The following is a 27420-nucleotide window of genomic DNA, read 5'->3' as shown; positions in this document are numbered from 1 at the left end:
GGAACTTGTTGCCAGGGGATGTTGAAGGCCAAAAAGTAAGACTGGGTTCAAAAAAGAATTAGATAAGTTCATGGAGGATAGGTCTATCAATAGCTATTAGCCAAGATGGCCAGGAACACAACCCCACTGCTTTTGGGGTCCCTAAACCTCTGATTGCCAGAAGCTGGGACTGGACCACAGTAGGTGGATCACACAAAGTGCCCTGTTCTGTTCGCCCCCCTCTGAAGCATCTAGCACCGGCCACTGTTGGAAGACAGGATCCTGGGCTAGATGGCCTGACCCAGTATGGCCATTCTGATATTTAAAAATATAAATAAATAATATATATATAAATAAAATCACACCCCTTACTGATGTAGTTATGCTGGTATAATTTCTTAAAGTGTAGACCAGGCTTGACTTTACCTCAGTGAGATGATCGGGACAGTTCACACCTGTCCAAGCTGTTGTTCCAGACACACACTTCTTCATCGTTTACACTCAGTTCACATTTTTGAGGTGTTGTTTGCAAATGTAACAACTAGAGGGTTTGCTGTTGTTTTTAAATAAAAGCTGAGAGTGTGGAGGACAAGAGGCTGGGCAAATTGAAGGATGGGGTTGATGCTAATTAGAACAGTATGATGTGCATCGCTATATAGGGGCTTTTGCACAAGGTGGATTATTAGACCAATAGGCTGCACCACCTTCTGAACCATTACTGTCTGTTCAGTCAGCTAGTGTTTAGAGACACTTTAATATGTAGATCTTGGACACAATAGCCCACAGAGAGCATGACAATGCAGCTGCTGTGGGTGCACCCACTGGGCCTGTGAAAAATCCTTGGGAAATTTTTGTTAAATTACTGCACACCCACAGTAGTCACTCATGCAAAACCAAATTGCTTGTGGTTGCTTTTAAAATTTATTTTTCTGCAGAAAAAAAGGCCAAAGTCTGTAATCTACATTATGGATTGTGTCATTTCAGCTGTTTAAAACAAAAAAATCTATCTTTAAGTTAAAGAAAAGCAGCCTCAAAAAATGTCACTAGTTTTCCCACTTTCTTCCTGTTTGTCCTCTTCTAATTTAAAAATAGAACTGATTTTTCTCCCCATCCCATCATTTTGTTAAAAAAAACCAAACAAACAAAATAAATAAATAAAAGTGTTCCCACGCTGAGAACCCAGCACAGACGTAACAGCTGACTTAAAATCCCTGAAAAGAGGGATTCCGCTGGAAACTTGCAAACTCTCTCAAGTTGCTAGAACACAGCAAATCTTCTTTTAAAACAAGCATATCACATTCATACCCTGTTTTATCTGAATCCACGTGCATGTGTCTGATTGGGAATCAGAAAGGCCAATGAAGTCTGAATGCAGTTTTGTTACTTCACATGCTATTTCTTATGCTTAAAATAAAAATAAAAAGATACAAGCATAACAAATCCAAGAATGAAGCATAGTTGTAGCCTTTACATCCAGATCTTTCAACTTCAATCACTACTGATCACTGCAGGAGAGGAAAAGAAAGCCCACCCCACTGCACATGACTAATCAAGGACTGTGAAAAAAAAAGCATGTGCATCTTCTGATCCATCAAAAGGGTATTTTGCCATTTGTTGCTGCTTATTTTCTCTATGGAACTGTAGATGTTAAGATTCTTTATGTTCCTGCTGATGTGATGCCATCACATTGGTAGATCAGCCATACAAAAGTGCTCAGCCTTTTATTTTTTTCATTCTAATAAAATAAAAGGTGTCCAGTTACCCATACAATTCTTGGTTTTAACTCCACAGGAAAAAGTAATGGGTAGTAACTATTCCTGTACCAACTCTCCTTCAGTAAAGAGTCACTGGCCTATGTGAACAAAGAGTCTGGTTGTCATGTCTCATTCTTCAAGGAGAGTGATCTCTCATAGGTAAGGCAAACGTCCACGGTCATCTGTTCTGCATATGGATGTCCACTGGTATGTTAGTTACTGTTGGGGGTTGGTTAGCATTGTTACTGTTCTGTACAAAAGCAGGTGTGGTCTTGACTTTGGTGCTTTTGGGTTCCAGCTCTCTTTTTGCCCTCATGTGTCTGTAAAGAGAAATTAAACTTAAAACTTCCTCATCATTTCCTACTTGTAAGGGCGTGGTCCCTCCCATTCTAGGTGCTGCATGAGGGGGAAATGGCAAAAGTCATGGTGTGTTGAACATCAATGGTGAAATCCTGGCCACAGTGAAGTCAATGGGAGTCCCTGCCATTTTACTCAATGGAGCCAATATTTCATCCCAAGATTTTAATTGAAACCCAGTGTTATTAATGGATCATTAGTGTGGTGACGAGAGTCCTTGATCCACACCCCACCTCACTTTCTTCCATGGACATGCCAGAATAAGCAGCTCTCTGTTGCCCCACTCTGCTAAACTCTAGCTACGAGTTCCAAAGAACATGGTCCAACACCATGAATATTCCATTGCCTGCTCCCAAGAATTAATCCTTGGGGACTGACCGAGAAAACATTACAGCTGACTAATTGCATTGGGGAATAGCAAGAGGGGGAAATGACCCAGTACAAAAGGTTGAAAAATGAGTAACTTTTTTTGGGAAACATTTTCAAAGATGTTACTATTTTGCAGGGAATGAAATGGTTCTTTATTGTTTTTCCCCCACAAGTTTTCGCAAGTTTTTTTTTTATTGCTGAATGAAAAAAATTGATTAAGTGTCATCAAAAATGAAAGTCACGATTTTGGCAAAGATTTTACTTTTTGAAAAAGGCCATTTTTCAAATACATTTTTTCATTCAAAAAATTTCTACCAGCTTGAATAGCCAGGGCCCAGGTCATTTAGAGCTTTGTAGATTATTAGCACCTGCAAGCAAACAGGAAGCCAGTCTGCCCTATCTAACAAATGGTGCATTTGTATCCTCCCCTAAGAGAAAAGGCAGTGGGCTTCTGTCACCACAGGTACAAAAAGACAATTGAAGACATAAGCTCCTTCAGGATTCGTGAAGATGATCTGGTTCACTTAAGTTGCCTCATCTGGAAGCAGCAAGTAACCAGAAGGCAGCAGGAGTCAGAAAATGGTAGACAAAGCCTTCTGGGGTGGGCAGGCAAAAAGCCTCTGCTGGACACACGAAAGCAACAGTGCAAAACAGACAAATCCACTTTCGCTCTCCTGCTTAGAGCAAAATGAAACTGACCTGATTTATGGTTAGTTTCAGTTTGCTGCTATGCTGGCACATGTGGAGCAGCAGGGAGCAGAAAGGACCAGCAACCAGGATGAGAGGGAAAGGAAATGGAACTAGGAAGGAGGAGGACTGGGGAAGTTACATTTCTGTTTCCTGTAAAGTCTTTCATGAAAACTGCATCTAAAACAATTTTTATATAGACTCAAATACAGCAAAATAGCAGAAGGAGAGAGAGACATCAAGAGGCATATGCAAAAGGAATTTAAAATGTTTTGTTCTGAAGTTTGAGCGATCAGAAAGTATGACCGAGACATGGAGATACAGGAGGTGCAGATGAGAAGGGAGGACGGCAAGGAAACCAGTGCTAGATTGGATAGAACAGAAAAAGACAAGATCCTCAAGATAGCAAGAGAGAATGGTTATGACATCTAAAATTTCAAATGCATTGTAGTTTTAATCCTTGGCATTTTGGCAGGTAAGTCCTTGAAGTGGCATGCAAGATAAGACAGCATAGACACAACCAATTCTAAGCACATGGCAATGATTTTGGTTTATCCTGTCTAACCTTAGCGACACAAAAGAAATTAGGAATAAAGCCATGTACCTGTTGTACATTTTCAAGGTGAGCAGAACCCCTGTAAATATAATAATCACTCCAACGACGATGGCAGCTACTATTGCTCCAGAACCTAGGAGGGGAGGGGGAAAAGAGCATGTTTTGTTTAAACAATGTTATTGTATTGTTGGAACAGGACGTTGCCAGGTTAATTTAAGTTCCATGTTTAAAGAGAGATTTCCAAATCTTGTTCCCATTTTTATTTTGCTTCAGGAAAATCAGGGATTTGAGGTGAAAATGCTGCAGGCAAAGGTTTAACTCCAAACATTGTGACACTGAGCTAGTGCTTAAGAAAGAGAGAGTAAAACTGGCTAGAAATAAAACAAACTGATTGAGGAAAACAGACCATCCTCCCTGAAGGAAATACAGGAAATAAACAAACCCACTGAGAGACAGTTTGGTCCAATGGGTGGGGATTCAGGAGACCTGTGGCTCCGCCCAACCGGTTATGTGACCTTGGGCAAATCACCTCCCTTCTCTGTGCCTCTGTGTTCCCTTCCATTTTTTGTCTGTCTCATCTGTAAACTCTTTGAGGCAGGAACTCCCCCTTACTATGGGTATGTCTACACTGCAGCTGAGAGCGTGCTTCCTAGCTCGAGCAGGGAGATATGTGATAGCTCACTAGATCTAACATGCTAAAAATGGCCATGTAGCCGGGAGTAGCGTGGGCAGCGGCTTGAGCTAACCACCCAAGTACAAATTCAGGGATTCCAGGCGGGTTTGTATTCAGGTGGCTAACCCAAAATGCCACCTGTACTACCCCCCGGCTACACTGCTCTTGTTCGTGTGTTAGCTGGGGCAGAGCTAGTGCATCTGTCTATCTGAGCTGGGACGCACACTCACAGCTGCAGTGTAGACCAACGCCCCAGGAATCTGTATGATGCCCAGCACAACGGGGCTATGATCTCTGCTAGCCCTTCTAGGTGCTACCAAACAAACAACTACTCACTGTGCAGAAAGTTAAGTACATACATACGTCTTTGCAGGATTGGGTTCTATGTATCATATGGTTTTCATTACAATCTTCACACTAGAGGGCAGATGAACAGACTTTGTGCCTGGGCTATTAAATTTTGCAAGACTAGCTAATGATGATGAATAAATTAGATTTAAAAAAAACAACATTTTAAAAATCTAAGAAGTTATCAGTAACCAAAGACTTTCCTTATTTTTCCAAGATGTCAGTGTCTATTTAATAGCTGAAAGCAAAACACACAACAAAATCTAGTACAATTGCATTTAATCAGGACTGGCAAGAACACCACTCTTTTTTTTTTTTTTTTTTTTTTTTTAAAAGCTCACTGAAATCCATTTTATTGTATTTAATTTTGATTATCTTTAGGAGTTTGAATTTTCAAAGGGTGATGGGGCAGTTCTGTATAAGTCCCTTGTTTAACAAGGTTTGCACATGGGAATGTTTTCAGACATCTTTTCAAAATCTTGCCCAGACACATGGCATTTAAAATCCAACTTTAAAAAAAAAAATCCATGGTGACAATATTTTTCTTACTCTGATAAAGAATTTCTTCTTGAGACATTGTGGTCACATTTGTTGGAGACAGGGTACTATCACCCAGTGGTGCAGCTGTCGTCATCTTGATTCCAGCTAGACAAAGAGAAAGAAGAATCATTTAAAAAAACATAACAAAAAACTTGGGAAAAGCTTTTTGCCTAGGAGGGGGTGAAGCATTAGAACGGGTCACCTTGGGAGGTGGTGGAATTTCCATCATTAGAGTTTTTTAAGCCCGGCTTGACAAAGCCTTGGCTGGGATGATTTAGTTGGGGTTGGTCCTCCTTTGAGCAGGGAGTTGGACTAGATGACCTCCTGGGGTCCCTTCCAACCCTAATATTCTATGAAAACTGAAATAGCTACTGTCACAGCACCCATTTGACATAATTGGACAATTATCCATCAGATATTTGGCTCTTAACCAAGAGCCAGATTGTAATCACTTTATACCACAAATAGTTCTGTTGAAATTAATGAACCACTTGTGGAGTCAAGTACTATACAATGGATGGAATCCTGGTCAAACTGAAGCCAATGGGAGTTTTGCCATGGACTTCAATGGCGCCATGATTTCAGCCAGTGTGAGTAAGAGCCAGCCCCAAGTGAACTCTTGGCCTTAAAATGTACAGTGCTCGGCACTGCTGATACATGGAATAAAGTAAGTTAGTTAGTAATTGCACGCCAAAGATGCAATGTTACCATTACGCAGTACTGAGTTTCAGAGGGGAAATTATAGCATGAACTGGAAACAAGTGACAACAGGCAACCCAACTACAAAGACAGTGAGTTTCAAAGTCCACACTGCAGTTTGGCCTGGAACTCCTGATATTTGGAATAGCCCAAGAATCAGGCCATAACCTTGGCACAGTGACAATTCTGACCTTGAAAGTGGAAAATACAGGAGCGTCCTATATTATCATGAACTGTATTCTGCAGTACTTGTCCGAAACACTACCACTTGAAATAGTGAGACTGCAACGTTTGGGGCTTTGTTTTGAACATCAAGGGAGGCCAACTGGAAAAGAATAGAAGATTCTCACATATGCCTTACACAGTTGCATTACATTCCTCATTGACTTGCACTAATGACTGGGAGACTCAGTTAGGGATGCTAAATTTTGTGATTCAGTAAGTGAACAAAGAGACTGTTTGAAAAAGGCTACTGCATCCCAAAGCATCCTTTGATAGTTGTGTCAGTTTTGATTATTTATGATAAATCTCTGTGGTAAATGTTCAGTAATGTTAATGAAGCCTTAGGAGATCTCGCACCGCTAAATCTTTGCTGACAAGTCAGGTAAGACTGGCAGGAGAGATTTGGGAGAATGATTAGGTTTGGGGCCAGCAAAAGAAAGCAAGCATGAGATTCTACAGCACGTATCAGTGATAATCAGTAATAAATAGTCTGCACTCTCATTCTTTCAGAGTTCTCTGGGCGGAGAGGGAGAAAAAAATCCTTATGCCAAACGAAGATTTAAATGTTCACACAATAAAGCAGTTACCAAAATTACTTTCTTCATCCTAGGTGAAAAAAACCCATTCCTGTAATTAAATCACATTGCAGTCAATTATGATTTCACAGATGACAAGTACTGCAGGAGAGCCATAATGGCAACGTTTAATGAGGTGTGCAATCCAGTCCACTCTGACTAATATGTCTGAAGTGGGACAGGACAAGTTCGTGACTGGATCAATTGAGAGAGTTTAGTTTGTTTCTTCTTTCTACTCCATTTGGTAGCATTCTCAGGGAAAACAGTAGTCTGTACATGTTAATGTGGGAAACGCTTTATAAAACCAGTCAGTGTTACTAGTAACCGTAACCATTAAAATAATCCTTCAACAGTGGATGGATCTGAACACCACTTCATGGAGACCACAACATCTATTTCAACTCTTTGATTTAAAGATATAATGCCCTCCAACGAGGTTGAAATCATTTCTCAGCACTTGGTGCTATGGTTGAATCTTGTCTATCCTGATCAGGATTGCACCTTACTCGTTTTCTTACTGGGATATTGTACACTTTACGGGCAAGTTCTTGGTATCGGTTTACTTCATGTTGTGTAAAATTAAAGCTAAACCAGTGCCCAGTATAGGTTGTTGTTTTTTTTTAAATGGAGTGAAACCAACTGGTGATATGGGGAAAACTACAAGCCGCATACCTTTATAACACTCAACTAACAAGTACAAACAAAATGCTAATTTATGTCACTCCTGGCCAAAAAGCTTCACAGAAGCAGAATCTACAAAAGAAAGAAACACCAGGTGCAGTTTCTGGGAAGAGAGCGGGATCATGTCTCGAATCGCCTTTGCTGAGGCTGGGTTCCGTCTCTCAGGAAAAAACAGGGATGTAACCGAGTCTCCTCTCGTGAGGGCAGTAGGCTCCAGTTAATTGACATTTTTGTCCTGACAACGACCCTTTATACTGCTGCAGCACCTTCCATCTGTAGGGCTCGATCACATCCCTGAAAACCATAGATTCACTGCTCCCCCTTATTTACCTGCTGAGAGCAGAGATCAGGCTTCTGCCTTTCTCCTCATGCCATCGGCGGTACTCCCTGTACTGCCTTTGTGCTCAACAACGGCACCACGTGGACCACAGCCTCCTGAAACCGGCTCGTGGCAGAAGCAGAAAGGCTCTTTCTGCCATTGAAGGAAGATGGAGTGAAGAGGTAGGAGTGGCTGGGCAGCAGGCTTAGAGAGAGTTACCATGTGGTCATTGTTCTGTGGGCGCAGCAGGGACATACTGTACCAGCACAGTATTTGGTTGACAAGTTGCCACTGGGTGCTGGGAGCTAGGGAGCCCACTGTCACCATGGGAACCTCCAGGGCACATATGCTCCCTGGCACAGCTCTCAGTCAGCGCTAACCCTGCTATCCCCATGATGTGTTGGCTCAAGAGAAGACGATGAAGCACAACTGCTGCACCCTGGATTGCACACATAGACCTTGCATATTCAGGGCTCGTCTACACTTAAAACTTACAGCATCACAGCTATATCGGTACAGCTGTGCTGCTGGAAGAGCGCTTGTGCAACCATGTTATGCCGACAGGAGAGAGCTCTCCTGCCGACATAATGAAACCACCTAAATGAGCGGCGGTAGCTATGGCAGCGTGAGAAAGCATGTTACACGCTTATGCTGACAAGCGCTTACGCTGACGAAACTTATGTCACTCACAGGGTTTTTTTTCCCCCCACACCCAAGCGACAAAAGTTTTGTCGGCATAGCGCTAGTGTAGACAAGGCCAGGGCTGCTGTTTCCATCTATGATAGAAATAGGTACCAATCATTTCCTGCACAAAGACCATGTCCCTGATCAATAACTTTCTACGTGTGCCATGTTTTGAGGGGAGATTTGTATTAGCACTGCATTGAGCTGGCAACCCTGGGCTGCACCATATTCTGCTCACTGGAATCAGACCAGCTAAGCTTTGTGACATATGCCCTATACAGCTAGCAGCTAATGGTGATTCTCCGTTAGTAACTGAGTAGTAAGAATCTGGACCAAGATTATGAAAACTGGAGCCTAGAATTAGGCTCCCAAGTAAGTGGCATGATCTTTAAAAGTATGGAACACCTGGTTCAAAAATTACCTTTCGAAAAATCAGGCCACTTGCAAACCTAAATAGAGATTTAGGAGCCTAGCGTGAGGTGAAATCCTAACCCCACCGAAGATAGTGGCAAACTCCCAGTGACTGCAATGGGGCCAGAATGTCACTCTGGTTTTTGAAAACCTTGGCCCTTGGCTGGTGGAACATGATCCAAGTTCTGTCCCTATTACATTCTAATTGGTCAATCTGTGAACCAATCTGTGCACAGTCATGGATTTGTTACAATGGTAACGAGTTCTAGTAACAGGTTTTTAATAAACTGGGAATGGGAATTCAGAAAGCTACTGGCAGAGGGAAGCGGCTGCTTTTTCCAATGTTTGCCCCAGTTCAAAACGTTAGAATCGCGAGGTTGTTTCAGTCAAATGGTTCAACTCTCTTTGGTCAAAAAAAAAAAAAAAAAAAAAAAAAAAAAAAAATTGAAAATAACTCTGCCCTGGAATCCGTAACTGGGTCATTTTGCTCTGACTGAATGATTCCTTTGTGTAACCAAGGCCAAGTTACTTTTGTAACAAGATAATCTAGTCTGGTCATAGATCTTTTCACCCTGAAGAGACGGATTTTGGATCAAAAACTCGCCCCCCCCCTCCGCCCCCCCAGCCCTAGTCCATGGTGTTTTACAGAGAGTTGGCAACTCTTCTGATCAAACCTGGCAGCTCGGTGTCAAAAAGATATTGCAGCTTCTCCACAAAGCTGCATTTGTCATCACCCACTGCCCCCTTTCAGTTAACGCTCTTGCTGAGTACTGTGTGCCTGTTTAATGACAACCGTACAAAAGGCATCTCAGGCAATGGTCTTTGCTCTCATTTCAAGATGACAGCAATGAGCGTGTGATGGGAGTCAAGCATTACAATTGAGGGGAAGCTGAGCAAATATTTCTTTAAGAGCTCGACTCAGGAAAAGTCATGGCCAGCTTTCACGGTGTAGCAGACTGTTCGTGACTACAGAAACACATGCTCCAGGCCCTTCAGAGTGCAGAAACCGATGGGTAATTTTCTTGGACTGCATGCTAAAAATGTCAAACAATCAACGACGAGAGAGAGGTGGATATTTCTGCAGATTGGTAACAGGATATTGCATCTGTCAGTTCTTAGTCACTGGTTCGAATCCATGCCAGTAACTTACCAACTGGCCACTGACGCTACCTATAGTAAATAGAGGCCTGCCAGCGTACTGGCATTTACGGGGCCAAAATTGATGTGTGGTCTGAGAGAGTGAAACCTCATCGAGGTCAGTGGGGTTGTGCTTGTTTACAGCAGGGATGAATTTTGTCTACAGACCACAGCTGGCTTTCAGACAATCATACCAAGGACTCCAGGTGAAAATAAGGTTGCGTCATAACTTCATTTCCATATTGCTACCGAAAACCTGCTGAATATACAGGTTGTAAATGCCCGTTAGAGAGGCATGGTATTCTGAGCCCAGGACTGGAGCGAGGAATTCTGGGGGGCTAATCCTGGTTCTGCCACAGTGCCTTGGAGAAACTTCTCTGCTTAGTTTCTCACCTGTGAAACAGGGAAAAGTTCTACTGATCTGCATATTTGGGGGCCATTCATCCTCTCATCCAGGCCCAACTTCTGGCAATCAGAGGTTTAGGGACACCCAGAGCATGGGGCTGCATCCCTGACCGTCTTGGCTAATAGCTATTGATTTCTAGCCCCTTAGAGCATGTCTACACTAAAAAGTGAAGTCAACCTATGTTAGGTCAACTTACAGCCACTGGTGGTTCATGTCCACGCTGCCCTTCTGTCAGTGGTGTATGTCCTCACCAGGAGCGCTTCCACTGACTTAAGAGTGGTGGTGGTGGTGGTGGGGGGGGGGGGTCGAGAGCAGTGGCGTAGCTATGGGTGGGCCTGGCCTGGCCCACCCACTTTGAAAGCAGACCCACCCAATCACATTTTAAGTAATTCATCCCACGTTTGTGTCAGCCTCTGTAAAGCCAGCTGTTTTGCTTGTGACACAAGACTTGTGCCCACCTGGGTCAACCACAGGCCCTGCCAAAAAATCAGTTCTGGCTACGCCTCTGGCTGAGAGCCTGGGTTCCCAGCTCCATGTGCAGTTCCCTACCAGAAGCCGGGCTGCCTGAAGTTTCTCTCTGGGCAGCTGCCATGCTCCCAGTAGGGAGCAGGGAGTCGAGAGCCCCAGCAGCTGCCATGCTGTAGCTGGAACACCCCATCCACCTGGCTTCCTTGTCAATTTCACAGCTCTAGCATGTAAGTATCCCACAGTGTCCACACAGCCACTGGTTTGCCCTAACTACGCTGACATAAACCTGACGCCTCTCGTGAAGGTGCAGTTAATGTCTTGGTGTAGTTCCACGGGTGGGAGCAAGGCTGCAGTCTGTACTCTGACATAATTAGGTCGACTTATGTCGACCTAACACTGTAGTGTAGACCAAGCCTTAATTTCTGGACCACAGTGGCCTGTAACATATGCTCTGAACCCCACTGAGGTTAATGAGAATCTTTCCATCTACTTCAGTGGGCTTTGGCTCACATCCTAATTTGTCTATGAAGTGTTTCAAAGATGAACAGCACTGGGTAGATGTTGCTTAATAGTGCAAACCATAGGACTCTGGTTATCAACATTCCTTTTAAACACTCCCTGTCCTACACCCACAGTGCTGTACCTCATTCGGTACATACACACCTGCCTGGGTTCCCGAGAGCTGCTAATTTGTGTGTAATTCTAGAGAGAAAAGGGACCACAGACTGTGGAACTATTTCCAGATGTGCAGTAGGTGGTTGCAAAATAACCAGCAGAGTTCAGGCCCTGGCACATTTCCATTTAAATCACCTTTACAGATACAGTATGTTGGTTGTTTTGGCAACTGGCTGCAATGCCTCCATTTATAAAACCTTTCCTGTTCCCCTCAACCCCAGCATTTCAAGCTGAATGGACATGCTCATTCACAACAACATCAGGGCTGGAGCTAACCAATCAAACTACTGCTACTGCCTAAAACACCTGGGGAGTGTAGACGATGGTGGTGGGGAAACATATAGGGTTTGTTTGCATGTTTCCATAAGAGCTTAAATTTAGAGCTGACTTCCTGCTATGGAAAGGCAGGTGCTGCTCAGGGAAAGATGCAGAATTCAGCACTTAGCAACCCAGAAGAAGAGGGTCATTCTGTCAAACATTAATAACGGAAAGGTTCAAGGGTGCCCATTGGCTCCACTACCTATTTAAAACACTGTTTTATAGCCAGACATTCAGCTGGATATCAAATCAGCCCTTGTATCTGTATTACCTGGAATAATATTTAAACTTCTATAGAGCTGCTGCCCGGAGATCTCAAAGAACAATGAATTAATCTTTCCATTCCACTGGGTGGGAGTTAACAGCCTCACTTAACATGTGGGGAAACCGGAGGCTGAGAGAATAAGTGACTTGCCCTCCTCACTCAGAGCATGGGGCTTCATCCTTGACCACCTTGGGTAACTTCTGTTGATGTCTAGCCACTTAATCTCTAGATCACACTGGCCTGTAACACATGATGAAGTAAATGCCACTGAAAGCATTAGACCAAGCCAAACAGTGGTTTGTGTAAATAAAGAAAACTGGATCAATGGCCATGTCACAGCTGTTAGGAAGGGGAATATTCTCCATGACTTTCAATCAGAGTTAGGCTCCTAAGTGCCTAAATCACTTTTGAGAATGGGATTTAGCTCTGGTACTTTACAAATTTTATCGGAGATCTTGAGGCAGAGCAGGCTAGGAAGCAACGCTTTTAATGTGATTGAAGTGACATCATTTATAGCTGCACCTATGTGAGTGCAAAAGGGACTCCAGGAAGCTCACCCCATTGATCAGTAAGCAAGGAGCATTAGTCACAACGCCCACAGGCTGAGTTTTGCAAAGGAGCCTAGGAGAGTTATGCACTCAAATCCCATTGAATTTAAATGGGGAGGAGGGGGGTTGGTGCTTTTCACTCCCTTAGGTCCACTGACAGCCCCAGCCTCACACACACTGTTGTTCCTGTCTGATGGTTTGCTGGGCAGCCCATCAGAAATGAGTTCAACGAGTCTCACTCCAGTTGCCTATGGAAAGGTGTCCACATCACAAAACCATCACCGCACTTGACCCTTCACCAGAAAGGCCAAGGACTCAACTAGTCTCAGAAACCAAAGGACCCTCTCAGCTGGAGGGATGCGCCCTCCTTGTCAGGCTTGAGGCTCACACTGTTGCTCTAAATGTTTGGTGGATAAGCAGGCACTTGTCTCCAGAGCTATCGAGCCAGCACCTTTCAGAAGCAACAACATTCACATGCATGCAGCACTGACATTCAGAGTTATTGGGTAATGAGCCCTCTCCTTAGTAACAGGTTTTATCTTCTGTGAGGGAATCGATCAAGTGTTCATGGCAAGATCCAACAACACAGAGGGGGAAATAGGGCTCTAAAAATAAAATCACAAAATCCATTTTTCTTCCCCCCTGAGCCAATAGGTGAATAGGCCATTCAACCTCAACCCAAAAGGCGTCTACGGGCAGTTCAGTCATGCATCACCGGAGTCACGTTACAACCACAGAACAAGGCATCGCAGCCAGGAACTAGTTGCCCAAGTTTTAAGGCAAACTTTTTTTTTTTTTTTTTTGGTAAATTACAAACACCCACTATGTACTTCAGAGAAATCTGAACGTGGCTGAATTTACCACGTGTGGCCGAGGTTCTCGAGGGAGATGAGAGAAAAAAAAAAAAAAAAAAGTCTAGGCTCAGCTTAGCCTGCAGGAACTATTGCATAAATGTGGCTTCAGGCAAACAATACGACTGTGCATTAAGTGTGTATCCTGATGTCAGACCAGCACCTTTACGTAAGCATTTGTCTCTCTCAGGGCTCTGGCATGGAGCCCTCCAGGTTGAGCTGTTCTGAAACACACACGGGCACTTTCATTTCCTTGCTGCGGCTGCGTGGCGATTACATGAGACGACAGGTGGTTTCTGTATCCAGCAATGGCAGCAGTATTAAAGAAAGCCTGCAAAGGACTGACAGCCCCTCAGCTCCTGTTTGATCCATCGCCCTGCAGCCTCTGCCCCTAGTTCTGCTGTGTTAGCCCACCTGCAAGGACTTGACTCTCGCCTGGCCTGGTTTAAATAGTTATTACGGAGGGGATTTTCAAAAGGAGCCCAGCACCCAAATTTCTTGTTCTTTCCTAATGCCTGCAGCACAGTAGTTGTTAGACACTACAGCCATCGCTAAGAGATAAGTCAGTTCTATCTGATCATGCACCAAGCTCTTGCTCCTCCTCAGTTAATGCTGCTTTCTAAGGAGATCAAATCTGGCAGGTTGCCCTCTAGAGGGTTGCCTAAGAGGAAAGGAGTGGTGGGAAAGGATAAAAGAATATGGGCCAGAGCAGGGATGTTATGACAGAGACTGAAGTGCTGTTCCCGTCTCCCACTCACACCAAATTCACAGCATTAAGGGCCTGATCCAAAGAAATTGGCTGCATTGTGCGATTGAGCAATTCCCGGGAGGCTGTAAGGTAGATGGAGGTTGTCACAGGAAAGGTCCAGGTTGGACATCACACCCCCAGTCTACAGAGGTGCTGAGAGCCCTCAGCTCTCCTTGGACTCTACGGGAATTGCGTTGTTAAAAAATCATCAGGCCACAGGATGTCTAAAGCTGGGCTCCCAAAATAAGGAGGCATCCAAAAGAAGAGACTGCCTCTGAAAATGTGGGCTCAATTGACTTGCCCAAGGTCACCAAAGGAGTCAGTATCGTACCCAGGATAGGGATGCAGGATTTCCCAGTTCCCTGCCTCTGTCTAAAGCACCGAACCACACACACGGCCCCTTTCTCCCTGTGCGAATACACAATCTTTATTCTTAATCTGTACGACAGTAGCACCTGGAAGGCCCATCTGACGTCAGGGCCCCATTGTGCCAAGCCCAGTAAGTACACACAGTGAGAGACAGTCCCTGCCTTGAAGAGTTTACAAGCTAAATAGACAAGACAGGCAGGGTGGGAGAACAGAAGCATTATCCCCATTTGGCAGGTGGGAACTGAGGCACAGACAAGTGAAGTGACCTGCCCAAATTCACACGGGAAACCCAGATCTCCTGAGTTCAAGCTCGCCATTCCTCTAGAGGACTACGAAGTCCACACAGCTCAGGTATTCCTCCGGGGCCAAATGAAAACCTCCATTCTAAGTATCAGCTAGTTAATGTGTCAGTTCAGGCTGAGCCTCTTGCTCGAAGATGGATTTTACACAAGACCCACGAGGGAGGAGGGGACCCTCAGCTTAAACTCAAAGTGAAAGTTAAAGCATCCCAAGAAGAAAATCTATTCAGTTCAATGTATGTTTGGCAATCATAAGGCTATACAGTAAGGCTCTTCAGTAGACATTTACCAGAAACTGTCTGCTCTAATGGGTGCGTTGCCAGAAGGGTGAGTTACTTCATTGTTTCAGTCTAAAAGTGATTCATTTAAAAAAAAAAACAAAAAACCCTAGCTCCCAGAATCCTTTGCTTTTTAAAACAAATCTGCCCATTTATGTGCAACGCCTGAATGATGGATCAGACAGCAACAGAGACCTAGGAGCAATTACACAGCATACTCCTGAAAAGAATATTAGAGGGTTTCCTTTATTGTCAACGCTTTTTAATTAAAAGGCCCCTTTACAACATTGCCTCTCTTGTCCAACCACACTGTACATTTTAAACTTATGACTGGACATACGAGAAACATTAAAATAAGCATCCCCAGATGGCAGTTCAGACTGGGCAAATGAGAACTGAAGTTGTTTCTAATGTAAAAAGCCCTATGCTAATCACAGGGGGAAACACAACAGAGAATTTAGCCTTTTCGTAGCAAAGGGATTCCTTACTCTCCGCAGAACACTGAGGGTATAGCTACGCTTTGAGTGGGCGGTGTAATTTCCAACTCGAGGAGACAGACCCACGGTACCCCTGATTGAGCAGGCATGCTAAAAATGAAATGTAGCCATGGCAGCGTAAAAGACGGGAGGGGACCCAAGGACACACCTCGTGTCTCAGACGGGATGGTACGTGGGCTGGCTAGCCCCTCCCACCTCTTATGCAGCTGTGGCTATATTTCATTTCATTTCTAGCATGCCAGCTCAAATCAGAGCAAGCATAGTGACGTCTCCTTGAGCTGGAATTGACACCTTCCAGCTCCAGTGTAGACAGGCCCAAAGAAAGGAGTTCAAATTTAAAAGGGCAAGAGTTATAGATTGCACACTCAACGATACCCAGCACATCGCCCATTTTATACTAATAGACAGTAACTTCATCTGAGGTTCTCGAAGCACTTAATTAAGCACCGCTGACACGTAGACAACTATGCGCCGATTTCACAAGGAGGGGATTGAGAGGCTAAGTCACCTGCTGATGATGACTCAGCAAGATGATGGCCAGTTTAGGATGAGAACCCAGATGTTCTGACTCCAATTCTTCCTCTACCCACCAGATTACGCTCCCCCACAGCGATCCTCCAGGTATGAGGCAGGCCTCTGCGGTGAGGTTCTGATATCCCCTGGGGAAGGCCTAGGCAATTGGATGCTTTACGTCTCACTTGCATATATGCCTTCACTCTTTCAGAAAGGAGATAGACCAGCTCTGAAGAGGGAATGGTTTGGGTTTTTGCCACTTCTTAAGTGGACTCAAAGGAAAAAAGGTAAACCAGCTACCTAGCCAATGCATTCTAACCTGCTTTGCCAAATACACTAACTCAGGGACCACTCCCCTGCCTTTCACAAGAAGAGTTAGATCTGCAGAGGTGAAGGTATTTTCTCTATCTTTGACACAAGGCAGGCTACAATGGCTGAGAAACTCTGCTCTGTAACACCTTTCAAAACACTGTGAGGAAGGTTGAAGCAGTAAAGCCAATATACCCCCACACCTGACTGTCCACCTTAAATTAATGTACAGAGGTGACCTCTACAGCGAGTGCAGAAGGTCACAGAAAGATTCTAAGAAAACACTCGGTCCCTCAAGATGATACAGATCAAAACTACTGAGCAGTGACAGGTCCCAAGTGCCGTACGCAGACAACAAGCCACATTTCAGAGGCCATTCACACAGTAGGGGCTGAGTTCCTTCCAGCTGAAGATTATTCTGAGAAAATCGAGTCAGGCCGGAGCTGGAAAGACAAATGCCCTGCTGCACTCATGTGGGGCTCCAGGCAGGGCTGTCGCATTCTGGAAGAGCATCAGTCAAGTTGGTATTTCAGAAATAGCCATCTGATGGCAGTTCTTCTGTAACACCTTGCACCATAAAAAAAGCACTTGGGCCCCAAATGCCAGGGGTTTTGCCACTGACTTCAGTGAGACCAGGATTTGGCCTACAAAGATGAGAGAATAAAGAATTATGGCTTGAAGATTCGTCCTTGTGCTAAATGGAAGAGGCAAGGGCTTTCTCGCTGAGCATATGAATTCGTATTTCACAGACAACGCTCTTGCTCAGAGACAGATTATAGCGAGCCCTACATTCATTGTAACAAGTCCCAAAAGAAAAACCAACCCCGGGTGTTTCAAACAGAGCTAGGTGCCAGTTGTGATGTGTGGATTTGGATCCAAAGCTGAGCAGCCCCAGAGTTTCGATCCAGTCTGCTGATCCCAGCTCTAGTTTCAAAAGCCCCTGCATGAGAAACACTTTTTGTCTGTCTGTTTTAAACCCTGCTGTGCCAGAGGAAGGGCGCGTGACCGCGGCGTCTTCAGGAGACGTGTTAGAGACGCTTACAGAAGGCAGGGAAGTTATTTTTCTTGGTAACAGACAAATATTTTTCTAAACTTCTTTCAGGGCACCGGATTTTCTGGCTGAGCAAACATAAGAATCTCTTTGACTTCCTTCACATCGCTCCTGGAGCTCAGAGGGCCCCTTCAATGGTTAACTCACCAGCCAGAAGTGTTTGATTTAATTTCATCCTTTTTACCAGTGAGCAGATCTATGAAAAGCAGGGGCCTAGCCAGCAAAGATCAGAATGGGACGCGGCAAGTGGGCTCTGTCTTTAATACGAACAGAACAAGCCAAAGGTTTAGTTCCACTCCATGTTACCACAAGTTTGTGAATCAAGGCCCCAATCCTGCAAACACTACACATGTGCTTAAGTTTAAGTCTGGGATCTGTCCCATTGACTTCAATGGAATCACTCAAGCACTTAAACCCTGGGCCTGACTCAAAGCCCATGTAAGTCAATGGAAAGATGCCAAATGTGTTAAGTTTTTGCAAGGTCAAAGACAAAACCAACAACTCCAAAGGCATGGTAGGATTTCCTGGGAACTCTTGGGGAGAGGCATGTGTCAGATACATAGTGCAGGTGCTACTGTAACACAATCACCTCTTAGTAACCTGTTTCATTCAGTCACACATCGTGACCAATATCTTGTCCCCAAGTTAGATTTGTGTAATAACTTACAATCTTAGCTGTACAGGCTTTAATTTCAACTTCCACCTCTTCGATAGCGACAGACTCCATGCACTAGTTCGTAGCTTTACAAAACTATCTGTACACATCCTCCAAAGAATCACGTTGTCCAACTCTGAAATGAAGCCAATTTTGGGAACACAACATTCACCAGACCATCCTTCCCCCTCGGTAAGCGGAGTGGGTGGGGTGGGAGGCAAGTCTGAGGCAAAAATAAAGGGGACTTGGAGGCGTCTTGAGTATCTGATGTGTTGTGGGAGAGAACAGCAAGCTGTGTAGCCCCAGGTTAGTTCTGCCCTCAGACACATCCCTTGGGGGTCAGTGGTTTTGCCTCCTTGTTCTCGAGGGCCTTTTTGGCTCCATGCTACTGACATAACAGTATGTTTTCTCTCCTGCTGTAAAGAGAGTTGGAATCCTCTCTAATCGGCGCAGACGGGGCTCTGTCCTAGAGAGGCAGGACCATTGTCTCCACCTGCAATAATCACAGATGAAAAGAACAAACACCTGGCACGTAAAACCATGCGAACAAGCAGAACAAAGACACGCAAGAGGGCCTTATGGAATAGACAGGAATCTGTTGTCGCTCCCAGAGATGATGAGGAAGTAGTTGGGGGCAGAATCAGAGCCGGAATAGTTTTAACTGAAGGGATGAGGATGGGTCATAAAAATCCCTGAGCAATTTATATGCAACAGCAGCAGCTCAGACTAGAAACACTCAACTCAGACCAGAGCCCCGGCTCCAGCCCGAGATGTCCACACTGCAGTTTTACAGCCCCACAGCTCGAGCCCCAGTCAGCTGACACAGGCCAGCTGTGGGTGTTTTACTGGCCAGTCCCCGTCTTCAGGAAGGGCAGTTTATTTTAGAATTTCATCACCCGGTTCAATGCGAACGCTGGCTGGGGAGGCAGATTTCAATGTATTTTTAAACAGGCGGGGGGTGGCGTTGTGCTTGCTGTCTGCTAAGCAGATCTAGTCAGACAGGCAGGTCTCAGCCAGAAGTAACATCACTGGCATGGCCAGACCGAGAGAGCATTCTGTATCTGTAGGCACAGAATTGATATAAAGCTGTAACGCTAACTGCTAGCTCTCTAGTGAAGAGAGTCGTTTGGGGTTTTTGTTTTGTTTTTGCATGCCCCGACTTTCATATCCACGAACTCCCATGCAAGAATGCAACCCCTGGATCTGTGCACTCACACCGTGAATTGCACATGCAAATCAGAAGTTGGAGGTGCCTGAAAAGGCATATGCAGCTGTGTACACCTACTTTTGAGACCTGCCTCCAAGTGCAAACCGCTTCCAAGATGTTTCTCTCTCGGGGCGACCACAGCCTGATAAACAGAACTATCAAAAAGCAAATTGAACAGGCAGGAAATCAATTAAAATCAAATCTACACATAAACTATGACTAAGGACCCAGTCCAGGAGTTATATACTCGGGAAGCTTTGCCTGCACTAGGATTGCAGAGCTCAGCCTCTAGGCTACCAATCAATTCTCCTGGTTCTGATAACATCACAAGCCACCCTTGTTTCATGATGCTGTCAGAATCCCTTAATGCCTGTGGCTAGCTCACATGCATAATGGCCCATATATAAACAATATGCAGAGCTGTTATATACATTGTGTGTGCGCGCATGCACAAACACACACGCAGGGAAGCAAGACATCACTCCCACAGGTCTGTTGCACCCAATACATTTACTAACCAGTTTATTCCACTAAAGGAGAGAGTAAAGCTCCACTCTGAGTTGCCTGTGATGTGAGCCATCCTCTCAAAGGGTGAAATTCTCCATCTCTATTGCATCTTTGCAAACCACAACAGACGAGCCAACGCAGCCACTGCTTGCCAGAGGACGGATCTTTTTGGTCTGCATTAAAACTGGTCAAATAAAAGGCTTCCGCTGTAAACTAATAAATAAATAAATAATGGACCCCACGGTCTGCCCCCAGCGATAGCTGTACAAAAACTCAGCTGTCCCATGCAATCATGCAGGACTTTCACACAGCAAAGTGCCCACTCATGGACTGTGGCACTTTACACTGGCGTAGCAAACTCCTGGTGGCAACTAGTGTAAATCCATAGGTGCCATTACCCATCTAGGTTATTTTTATGGCTCTTCATCCCCGTAGTCTCATGGCTTTCCCCTCCCAGCCCCTTCTGTGAGACAGCAATGAGCGGTGTGTGTCTATAGGGAGCCGGCGGATGCGTACATCCCAAGAGATTTTCCCCCTTGCCGGTCTCCTCTGACTCCATCCTGTGTGGACTCTCTTCAGCTCATGTATCTTCTCTCCCACGGTGGCAGCTCACATGACTACCAATAAGCAAGGTCAAAGATAACAAGCTGATTAAAGGCCAAATCCAATGCAAACCAGACAGGGAGGAACTCACACCCCACTCTTCAGGAATTTTGCCTCTGGACACACACAAGGTTCATGAGAACACAGCACACCGGTGCTCATTCCCCAAGAGCAAGGACTGTCTTCCTGGGCGGAGGCCAGGGTTTTGCACACTCTTCACTGTCTCTGGGATTTGCTCAGCTGTACAAAGCTAGGTGGAGCAGTTTCTGCCTTGAGACCTCTCACATCCAGCTGCCCTCTCTCAGGGCACCATCTGCAGGGTCCTTTGGTGCCCTTGCGTGGTGGGTTCCCCTCCCCTGGTTGCTTATGGCATCAGACAGCAAGGTGTTAGTAAAGCGCACTTTCGCAGCCTGCAGACAGATGGGAGCAGCTTGGTACAAACCAAACCTCTCTCTGCTGTTGGATGAACCTGTACAACTTTTTGTTTCCATATTTTCCTTTTTAAAAGTGTGTCACTTACGCTTTCTGATCAACTTAAAATATCTACAGGGGGGCATTGATGGGTGGAAAATTTTAAGAGACAAAATACCTCTAATTTAATTTCCAGGATGCACAGTTGAGTGTAGGGGGTCTGTTGTGCAAAGCAGACCCACGGATTATGATGCCCTGACCTTTAAGAATTCCAGGTTTCTGCTAGCTACCAGTTAGAGATCCTGGTCCTGTACACACCTAAGCACACGTGTTTCTTAATTCCCACACATCGAGTTCAGCGTGTGCTTTGCAGGATTGGGGCCTTAGTAATTGGGTCTTTCTGCAGGTCACCACGGTCTACAATGGAGCTATTTCTCCCTCTTCTATCTCCTCTGAGCCCCTGCATAGGGACAGATGAATGTTAGTGCTGGTGAAAGGTGCCAGGCCAAGGTCCTCTGTGTCCAGAACAGGTATCGCACTGGCAGAGAAGTGCAAGCCACCTTCACACCATCCTATCAACTTGCCTCACATCTTCCTGGGAAAGGGCACCTCTGAGGATGAAAGGGAGTTTAGTTTCCATGGTCCTTTCAGTTCCTGGTGCCTTTGTTCAGACAACCACCAAGGAGACCAGTTACACCAGTTGATGATGATATATGTGTGATGCACTCAGAGCCGGTGCAAGAATATTAGGCGCCCGAGGCGAACCTTCAGCCTTGTGACCCTCCTTCCCCATTAACTTTCAAAAGTGAATGTTGTGCATCAGTAGAAATAAAAATTCTGCATTTATAATTGCAGATTTATTTTACATGAAAAAGATAAACATGATGCTACTGATTGTACATTCTCATTGACCTTTCATTCCCAGCATTGAAGCCTGTTTATTTACTTATGCAGTTTCAGGAATAGTCCATTCAATTTTTTACCACCCTCCAAATTTTGCCACTCTAGGCGACCGCCTAGTTTGCCTACTGGTTGCATCGGCCCTGGATGCACCCTCCTCCACTGGAAACTAAACTCACTGAATCCCACCGGTTAGGCTTGCAGAGCCTACAGAAAAGCTCCATGATTCTTTCATATACTGGATTTTGTTGCAACACCCTTTGCAAGTCTCACGTCCCAGGTGACACTTTGAAGACACTCTGCATGCAAGCGACAGCTGCAGGAGGCTTGGTCTCACTCAGCGATGCTGGGGAGCACACAGGCGCTGTAACTCCCTCTAGCACTTATGGGCGTTAAACACAGGTCATTTACGTGCTGATGAACAAACAGACCCCTCGCTCTATGAAGCTGGGAAGCCAGCCCACTTTCTACTAAAGCATGAACTCCCAGAAGGCTTTGCTCTCTGGGCATGTTGAACCACAGCAGCAGATCCTACAGCCCACCTCCCTGATCATGCATTTCACTAAGCCTTTGTGCTTAGGGGCCCACTTTTCTACAAAATTCAGGAACGAATATTTGCTAATCAGCCATGCCATATTTGCTTAGGCACCTTCAAATCATCCTTGCTAGTCCACTAAGTTGCTCTGTTTCTCAAACAATCTGTAGCGTACTGCACTAGTCTGGGATTCAGTAGAACAAGAATTCCTATGCGCATCATTCCCGGGCCTTTACTTTCCTTCCCTCCCCCAGAGTTTTCACTGGATACTAAAGAGAAAAGCCACTTTCTCTATGATATAAAACTCTGGCAGCTCCTTTCTCTTAGCAAACAACTGGATGAAACTAGTCACCAGATTTCTCTAGCTACTGCACATATGAACTCATGAAACACTCATCTATTCAGGGTACACTTTGTATGAACCTGTAGATATAGCACATTATACATTGTGCTTCCATGCCACCCTTTATAGGAGATTCTCATAGCACTTTGCAAACGTTAACTCTTTAAGCCTCACATCCCCTAGGAATGAACAGAATTATACCCATTTTACAGAGAAAGCTTTATGTGAATAGCAATATCAGATGTGAGGAGACCTAGGAGTCCTGATTACTGCTTCTGGGCTCTAGCCACTAGACTGCGATTCCTCCTCCTACTACTCCATCTAACACAGTGTATTGGAGTAATGTCATTTTCTTCACAGAAAACCTACAAGTTGGTTCTTTTTTTAAATATAAAGTGACTTCCTGGAGCAGTAAGTGTATCAATTACCTTGAAAAACTAGAAATCTCATGTTTCAAACCTGTTGGCAACCTCATCAATTTCCCAACAATAATGGAGTTAACATCCATCCTTATTGTGCTGAACAGCTATAGCAATACTTGTACATTAAGCTAATAATGACGTTATGTTCCAAGCCTTCTGTCTCACCCCACATTAAGTACTAATCCGGCAGCCCAGAATCCAAGGGCTACCACACATAACGCAGTCAACTTTAAGGACACACCTGATTTGCTCACCTCCAGCACACCAAAGACAACAAGCTCAATTACATCCACAGAGATGAATGAGGAAAATTGTTAGTGAAAGGTTTTTGGTTTTTTTTCTTTCAAGTGTGCATTCCAAACTTCTCCCTGGGGAGGAGGTAATTTCCTAGATCGGTTTCAAATGTTCTGTCTTAATGGTTTTTAAATTAAAGAAACAAGTCGCTGCTAATGGGACAGCTTGGCAGGAAAACAATGTCACATCGGTGTTGTATTTCCTTCCTGTTTACAGCTGTATAACAACAAGCTCCGTATATAGCAATACAAAGGGTCTAAATTCAGCTCTCACACAGGTGTGAATCCAGAGTAACTCAAATGATTGTCTATTTGCTCCCATGTAACTGGGAGCAGAATGTGACTGATAGGTAAATTCTGTAACAGCCTTATAAAACCTCGGTTACCTTTTAGCTACTAGCATGCCACACTGACCACTGGGTTAACTATGGAAAAATAAACTAGTGGAAACCTCTCTGGGGCCTCAACCCTAAAAGGACTGTTACACACATTTCACTTTACACATGAGTGTAACCCGATTGGAATTGATGGGACCGCTCACATGTCTGGTAAATCACCAATGTAAGTCTTTGCATGATCTGGCCTTAGGAACTTATGTAACCACATCATAATGCCACAGGCAATTTCTATGCTAGTCTGTGTCCCTAAAGACTTTTGTTTTGTCTTATTTCTATAAGCAGCCACTCCACAAACAGCAAGTTAATCTACAGCGATTGCCGTGGGCCAATGGAATCAAACGGTGACAGTAAGTGCAATCGCTTTTGGATTTTGATAGCCAGTAATTGGTGCGCACCTCTCAGTTAAGGTTTTAAACCCGTGATACGATTATGCCCAAGAATGCCCTTGAAAGGATCTTATCGCGAATACCTGGGACAGGTAAACAGTGAGAAACTGGAGGCCTGTGGGTCTGCCATACAAAAGCGGACCCTGGTTGCACTGAACCTGGGCTGCATCTAGAATATTTTATTACATTTCAGGATCCACTTTTAGACACAACAGAGCATTTCCATCAAGTCCAGGGAAGGACACTGGCCTCTGATGGTGCGTTCAGCGCTCAGCACGGATCTGGTGGAGTGGGAACCTCTTGTTAAAACGCTTCCTCCCAAACCAAAGGGAGGGCTGCGTGCGATGCTTCACCCCCTCCCGCACCCCTCCGATTCTGCTCCCCCATCCCGGCCAGAGACAAGGTAGAAACAGGCTCCAAGGAGCACAGCGCCATGGGAAGGGTCCACACAGGATTTCGTGTCACAGGGCTGCGCAGAGCAAACCGCAGCAGACTCGAGGGGCTGCTGCCTCCTTCCTGAGCCGGAGAACAACCGGACAGATTCACTTCCCCCCCCCCCAAATCCCCCCACCCACCGCACGGAGACAAGCGGGGGGAGGGAATCTCTTGCACTGAACCACCCTCGGTCTCTCGGTGCAGGGACAGATCTGGAGCAGCCCGGAGCTGAAGGACCCGAGGAAGAGAAGCGAGTCCGAGAAAAGAAAGATCCGCCCCCCCTCCCCCCGGTCTCTCTGATATCCTGGGGGTACCCGGGCTGGAACCTCACCAGCCGGGGGGGAAGGGGGGGAAGCGGTGTCAGCGGCCAGGACTGACACGGGGGGACACGCCACAAATGTCCCCGCTGCCCGTGGGCGTTGCAGGGTGTCCTCACCCCCCCCCCCCCATCAGGCCCTGGCCCGGGGCACAGAGCGGGGAGCCAGCCGGGGAAAGGGGCGCGGGGCCCCAAGCGCTGCCCGGCTCTGATCGTGGGGCCCCCCCGAGGGCAGGGCAGGGCCGGGCCGGGCCGGGCCGGGCCCCCCCCCGCTCAGAGGTCCCGGGCTGCCAGCGCAGGCAGCGAGCCGCCCCCGGCACTAGGACGCACTTACCTGCCCGGCTGCGGAGCGTCCGGGGCCCGCTCCCAGCCCGCGGACAGCCGGGGCAGCCCAGCCCGGCCCGGCCCCTTCGCTCCTCCGCCCGCCTGTGGGTGGGAGCAGCGCCGGCCAGAGCCCCTCCCCCGGCTCCAGGTGATCCGGCGCCACCAGCCTCCTCCCCACCCAGCCGGGCCGGCTCCGGCTCCGGCTCCGGCTCCGGCTCCAGCCCCAGCCCCAGCCCCGAGCAGGGGGTGCAGAGCCCGGGCTCCTAGGCGGCAGGTGAGGGAGATCCCCTTTCCCCTATGGGGCTGTAGCTCGAGGGGGGAATCCCAGCCAGGCTGCAGCCCGGGGAGGGGAAGAAATCCCTTTTATCCGCCCCCCAGTGACTTTAAAGAGGAGGGGTGGGGTGGGGCAGATTCCCCCAGGCAGGCACCCGCCCAGCAGTAGGAAATTCTCGGTAGGGCTGGGCAGTGATTTGTTTGTAAAGGGGGGAGCTAGGGAGGAATCCCCCCCCCATTCTGTCCCCTCCCTTCTGGGCAGGTGAACTAAGCCCCCCGGGACTCAGATTTGAGCCCACCCCCCTTCCCTCCACACACACATCAGTCTGCCTTGGATCAGCCAGCGCTCAGGATCTGCTGGGGGAGGCTCATGCAATCCCTCCTCTGATCAGCTTTCAGCTCCATGTAGAAAGACAGCAGCCCATAAGGAAGGGGAGAGGCGGACAGTCTGATAGGGTTTACTTGAACAACTGAGGAGGGAAAATGCTTGTGGGTGAGTGGGCACCAGCTCCACAGTGGGTTAAATACATGGGTCTTTTCTCCTCTGGAGACCTGAGTTTCTAGGCTGCTTTAAAATCACAGGTAAAAAAGATTTAGTTGATTCATAAATCATTCTTATGTATGATTTGTTTGCAGTAGAGTCCACACTGTGCTCAGTGTTTTCCAGATATACTGGAAGGTGTGATCCAGTTCCACGTAGCTCACAGACTAAGCACAGCAAGCCAGAGGTCAGAGACGAAATCTCAGGCTGGGACGGGAAATAGTATAGTCTAGGTGTGAGCGCCTGGGCCTGTGACTCAGGACTTCTAGCTTCACTTCCTCACTCTGTTATTGATCTTTGGCACGTCACTTAATCTCATGGTTAAAGTTTCCGTTTAACCAGCCATAACCTGCATGTAATTATTCCTATCTCAGAGAGGAGCGGTTGGAAAGGTTAAATTAATGCTTCTAAAGCCACCTGCAAGAGAAAATGGCGCACTACTTGTATGCATTTGGTTTGGAGAAAGTGGATCACACACTTCTCTTCCCTCTTTCTCCTAACAAGGGGACATTTGGTGAAATTTAAAATTGGCAAATTTACCAATTACATACCAAGCAAAATAGACAGGTAAGTATTTGGTTATCATTTATTCAATACAGAGACAAAGTACCTTCACCCACAAAAAGCACTTTGTGCAGCTTTCCTTTTTTTTAATATTAACATTCGACAGACATGCCTGGTCGGTTAAATATGTGTAATCAGAGATTTAACTCAGTTTAAAAAAATCAATAGAAATGACGTCTCATGGGTGTTGTAATGACGCACATTGTAATATGGTAATACGCTGTTCAACAGAGAAATCTGATGATTATACTAATGTGTCTCTTTAAAAAAAAAACAAAAAAAACCTCATTGTTGTAATGTTGTTGTTTTGTTTCTGATATTTAGGTGGCAAGAATTTGTAAACCTGTTAAAACTTCCTAAGTAAATAAAACAGGAAAATTTAAAGCAGGTAAAAAGAACTAGTTTTTCAAACACATAATTAGCCTGTGGAACTTACTGTGACATGATATAGACCTTAGCAGGATCAGAGAAGAGTAGTGGGCATCCAAAGAATATCCAGAGTCACAGCAGGAAGGATTAAAAACAAACAAGAGTTTTGGGATGAATCAAACCTTCCTGCTTCAATGCATGAGTCAATCTGTAGCTACTGTGGACTACGAAAAGACTTGCCCAATGAGTAGGTTATTCCATAACTGCCTACAGCAGACCGTAATGTGCCTTCCTCTGAAGCATCTGGGCCTGGCACATCAGAGACCAGACGCTGGGCTAGATAGATCACTAG

The 27420-nt window shown here is 45.7% G+C and overlaps 1 protein-coding gene across 1 annotated transcript; it reads right to left on the bottom strand.

Moving 5' to 3' along the window:
- Positions 1-862: 862 nt before the first annotated feature.
- Positions 863-25486, bottom strand: NCMAP (non-compact myelin associated protein). The gene is made up of 4 exons (XM_067533851.1): positions 25332-25486; positions 5273-5368; positions 3751-3835; positions 863-2053 (listed from the first exon to the last, which is right to left on the bottom strand). Exons 2-4 carry the CDS (start codon positions 5355-5357, stop codon positions 1912-1914), a joined length of 312 nt encoding a protein of 103 aa, XP_067389952.1. The 5' UTR covers positions 5358-5368; positions 25332-25486; the 3' UTR covers positions 863-1911.
- Positions 25487-27420: the final 1934 nt, after the last annotated feature.

Source organism: Emydura macquarii, unplaced genomic scaffold (genome assembly GCF_026122565.2).
Source record: "Emydura macquarii macquarii isolate MOO-44397 ecotype Brisbane River unplaced genomic scaffold, CSIRO-AGI_Emac_v2 contig_3348, whole genome shotgun sequence".
In the NCBI taxonomy this organism is placed as follows: Eukaryota; Metazoa; Chordata; order Testudines; family Chelidae; genus Emydura; species Emydura macquarii.
The sequence above is the reverse complement of the archived record's forward strand: the minus strand, read 5'-3'. Positions and strand labels throughout refer to the sequence as shown.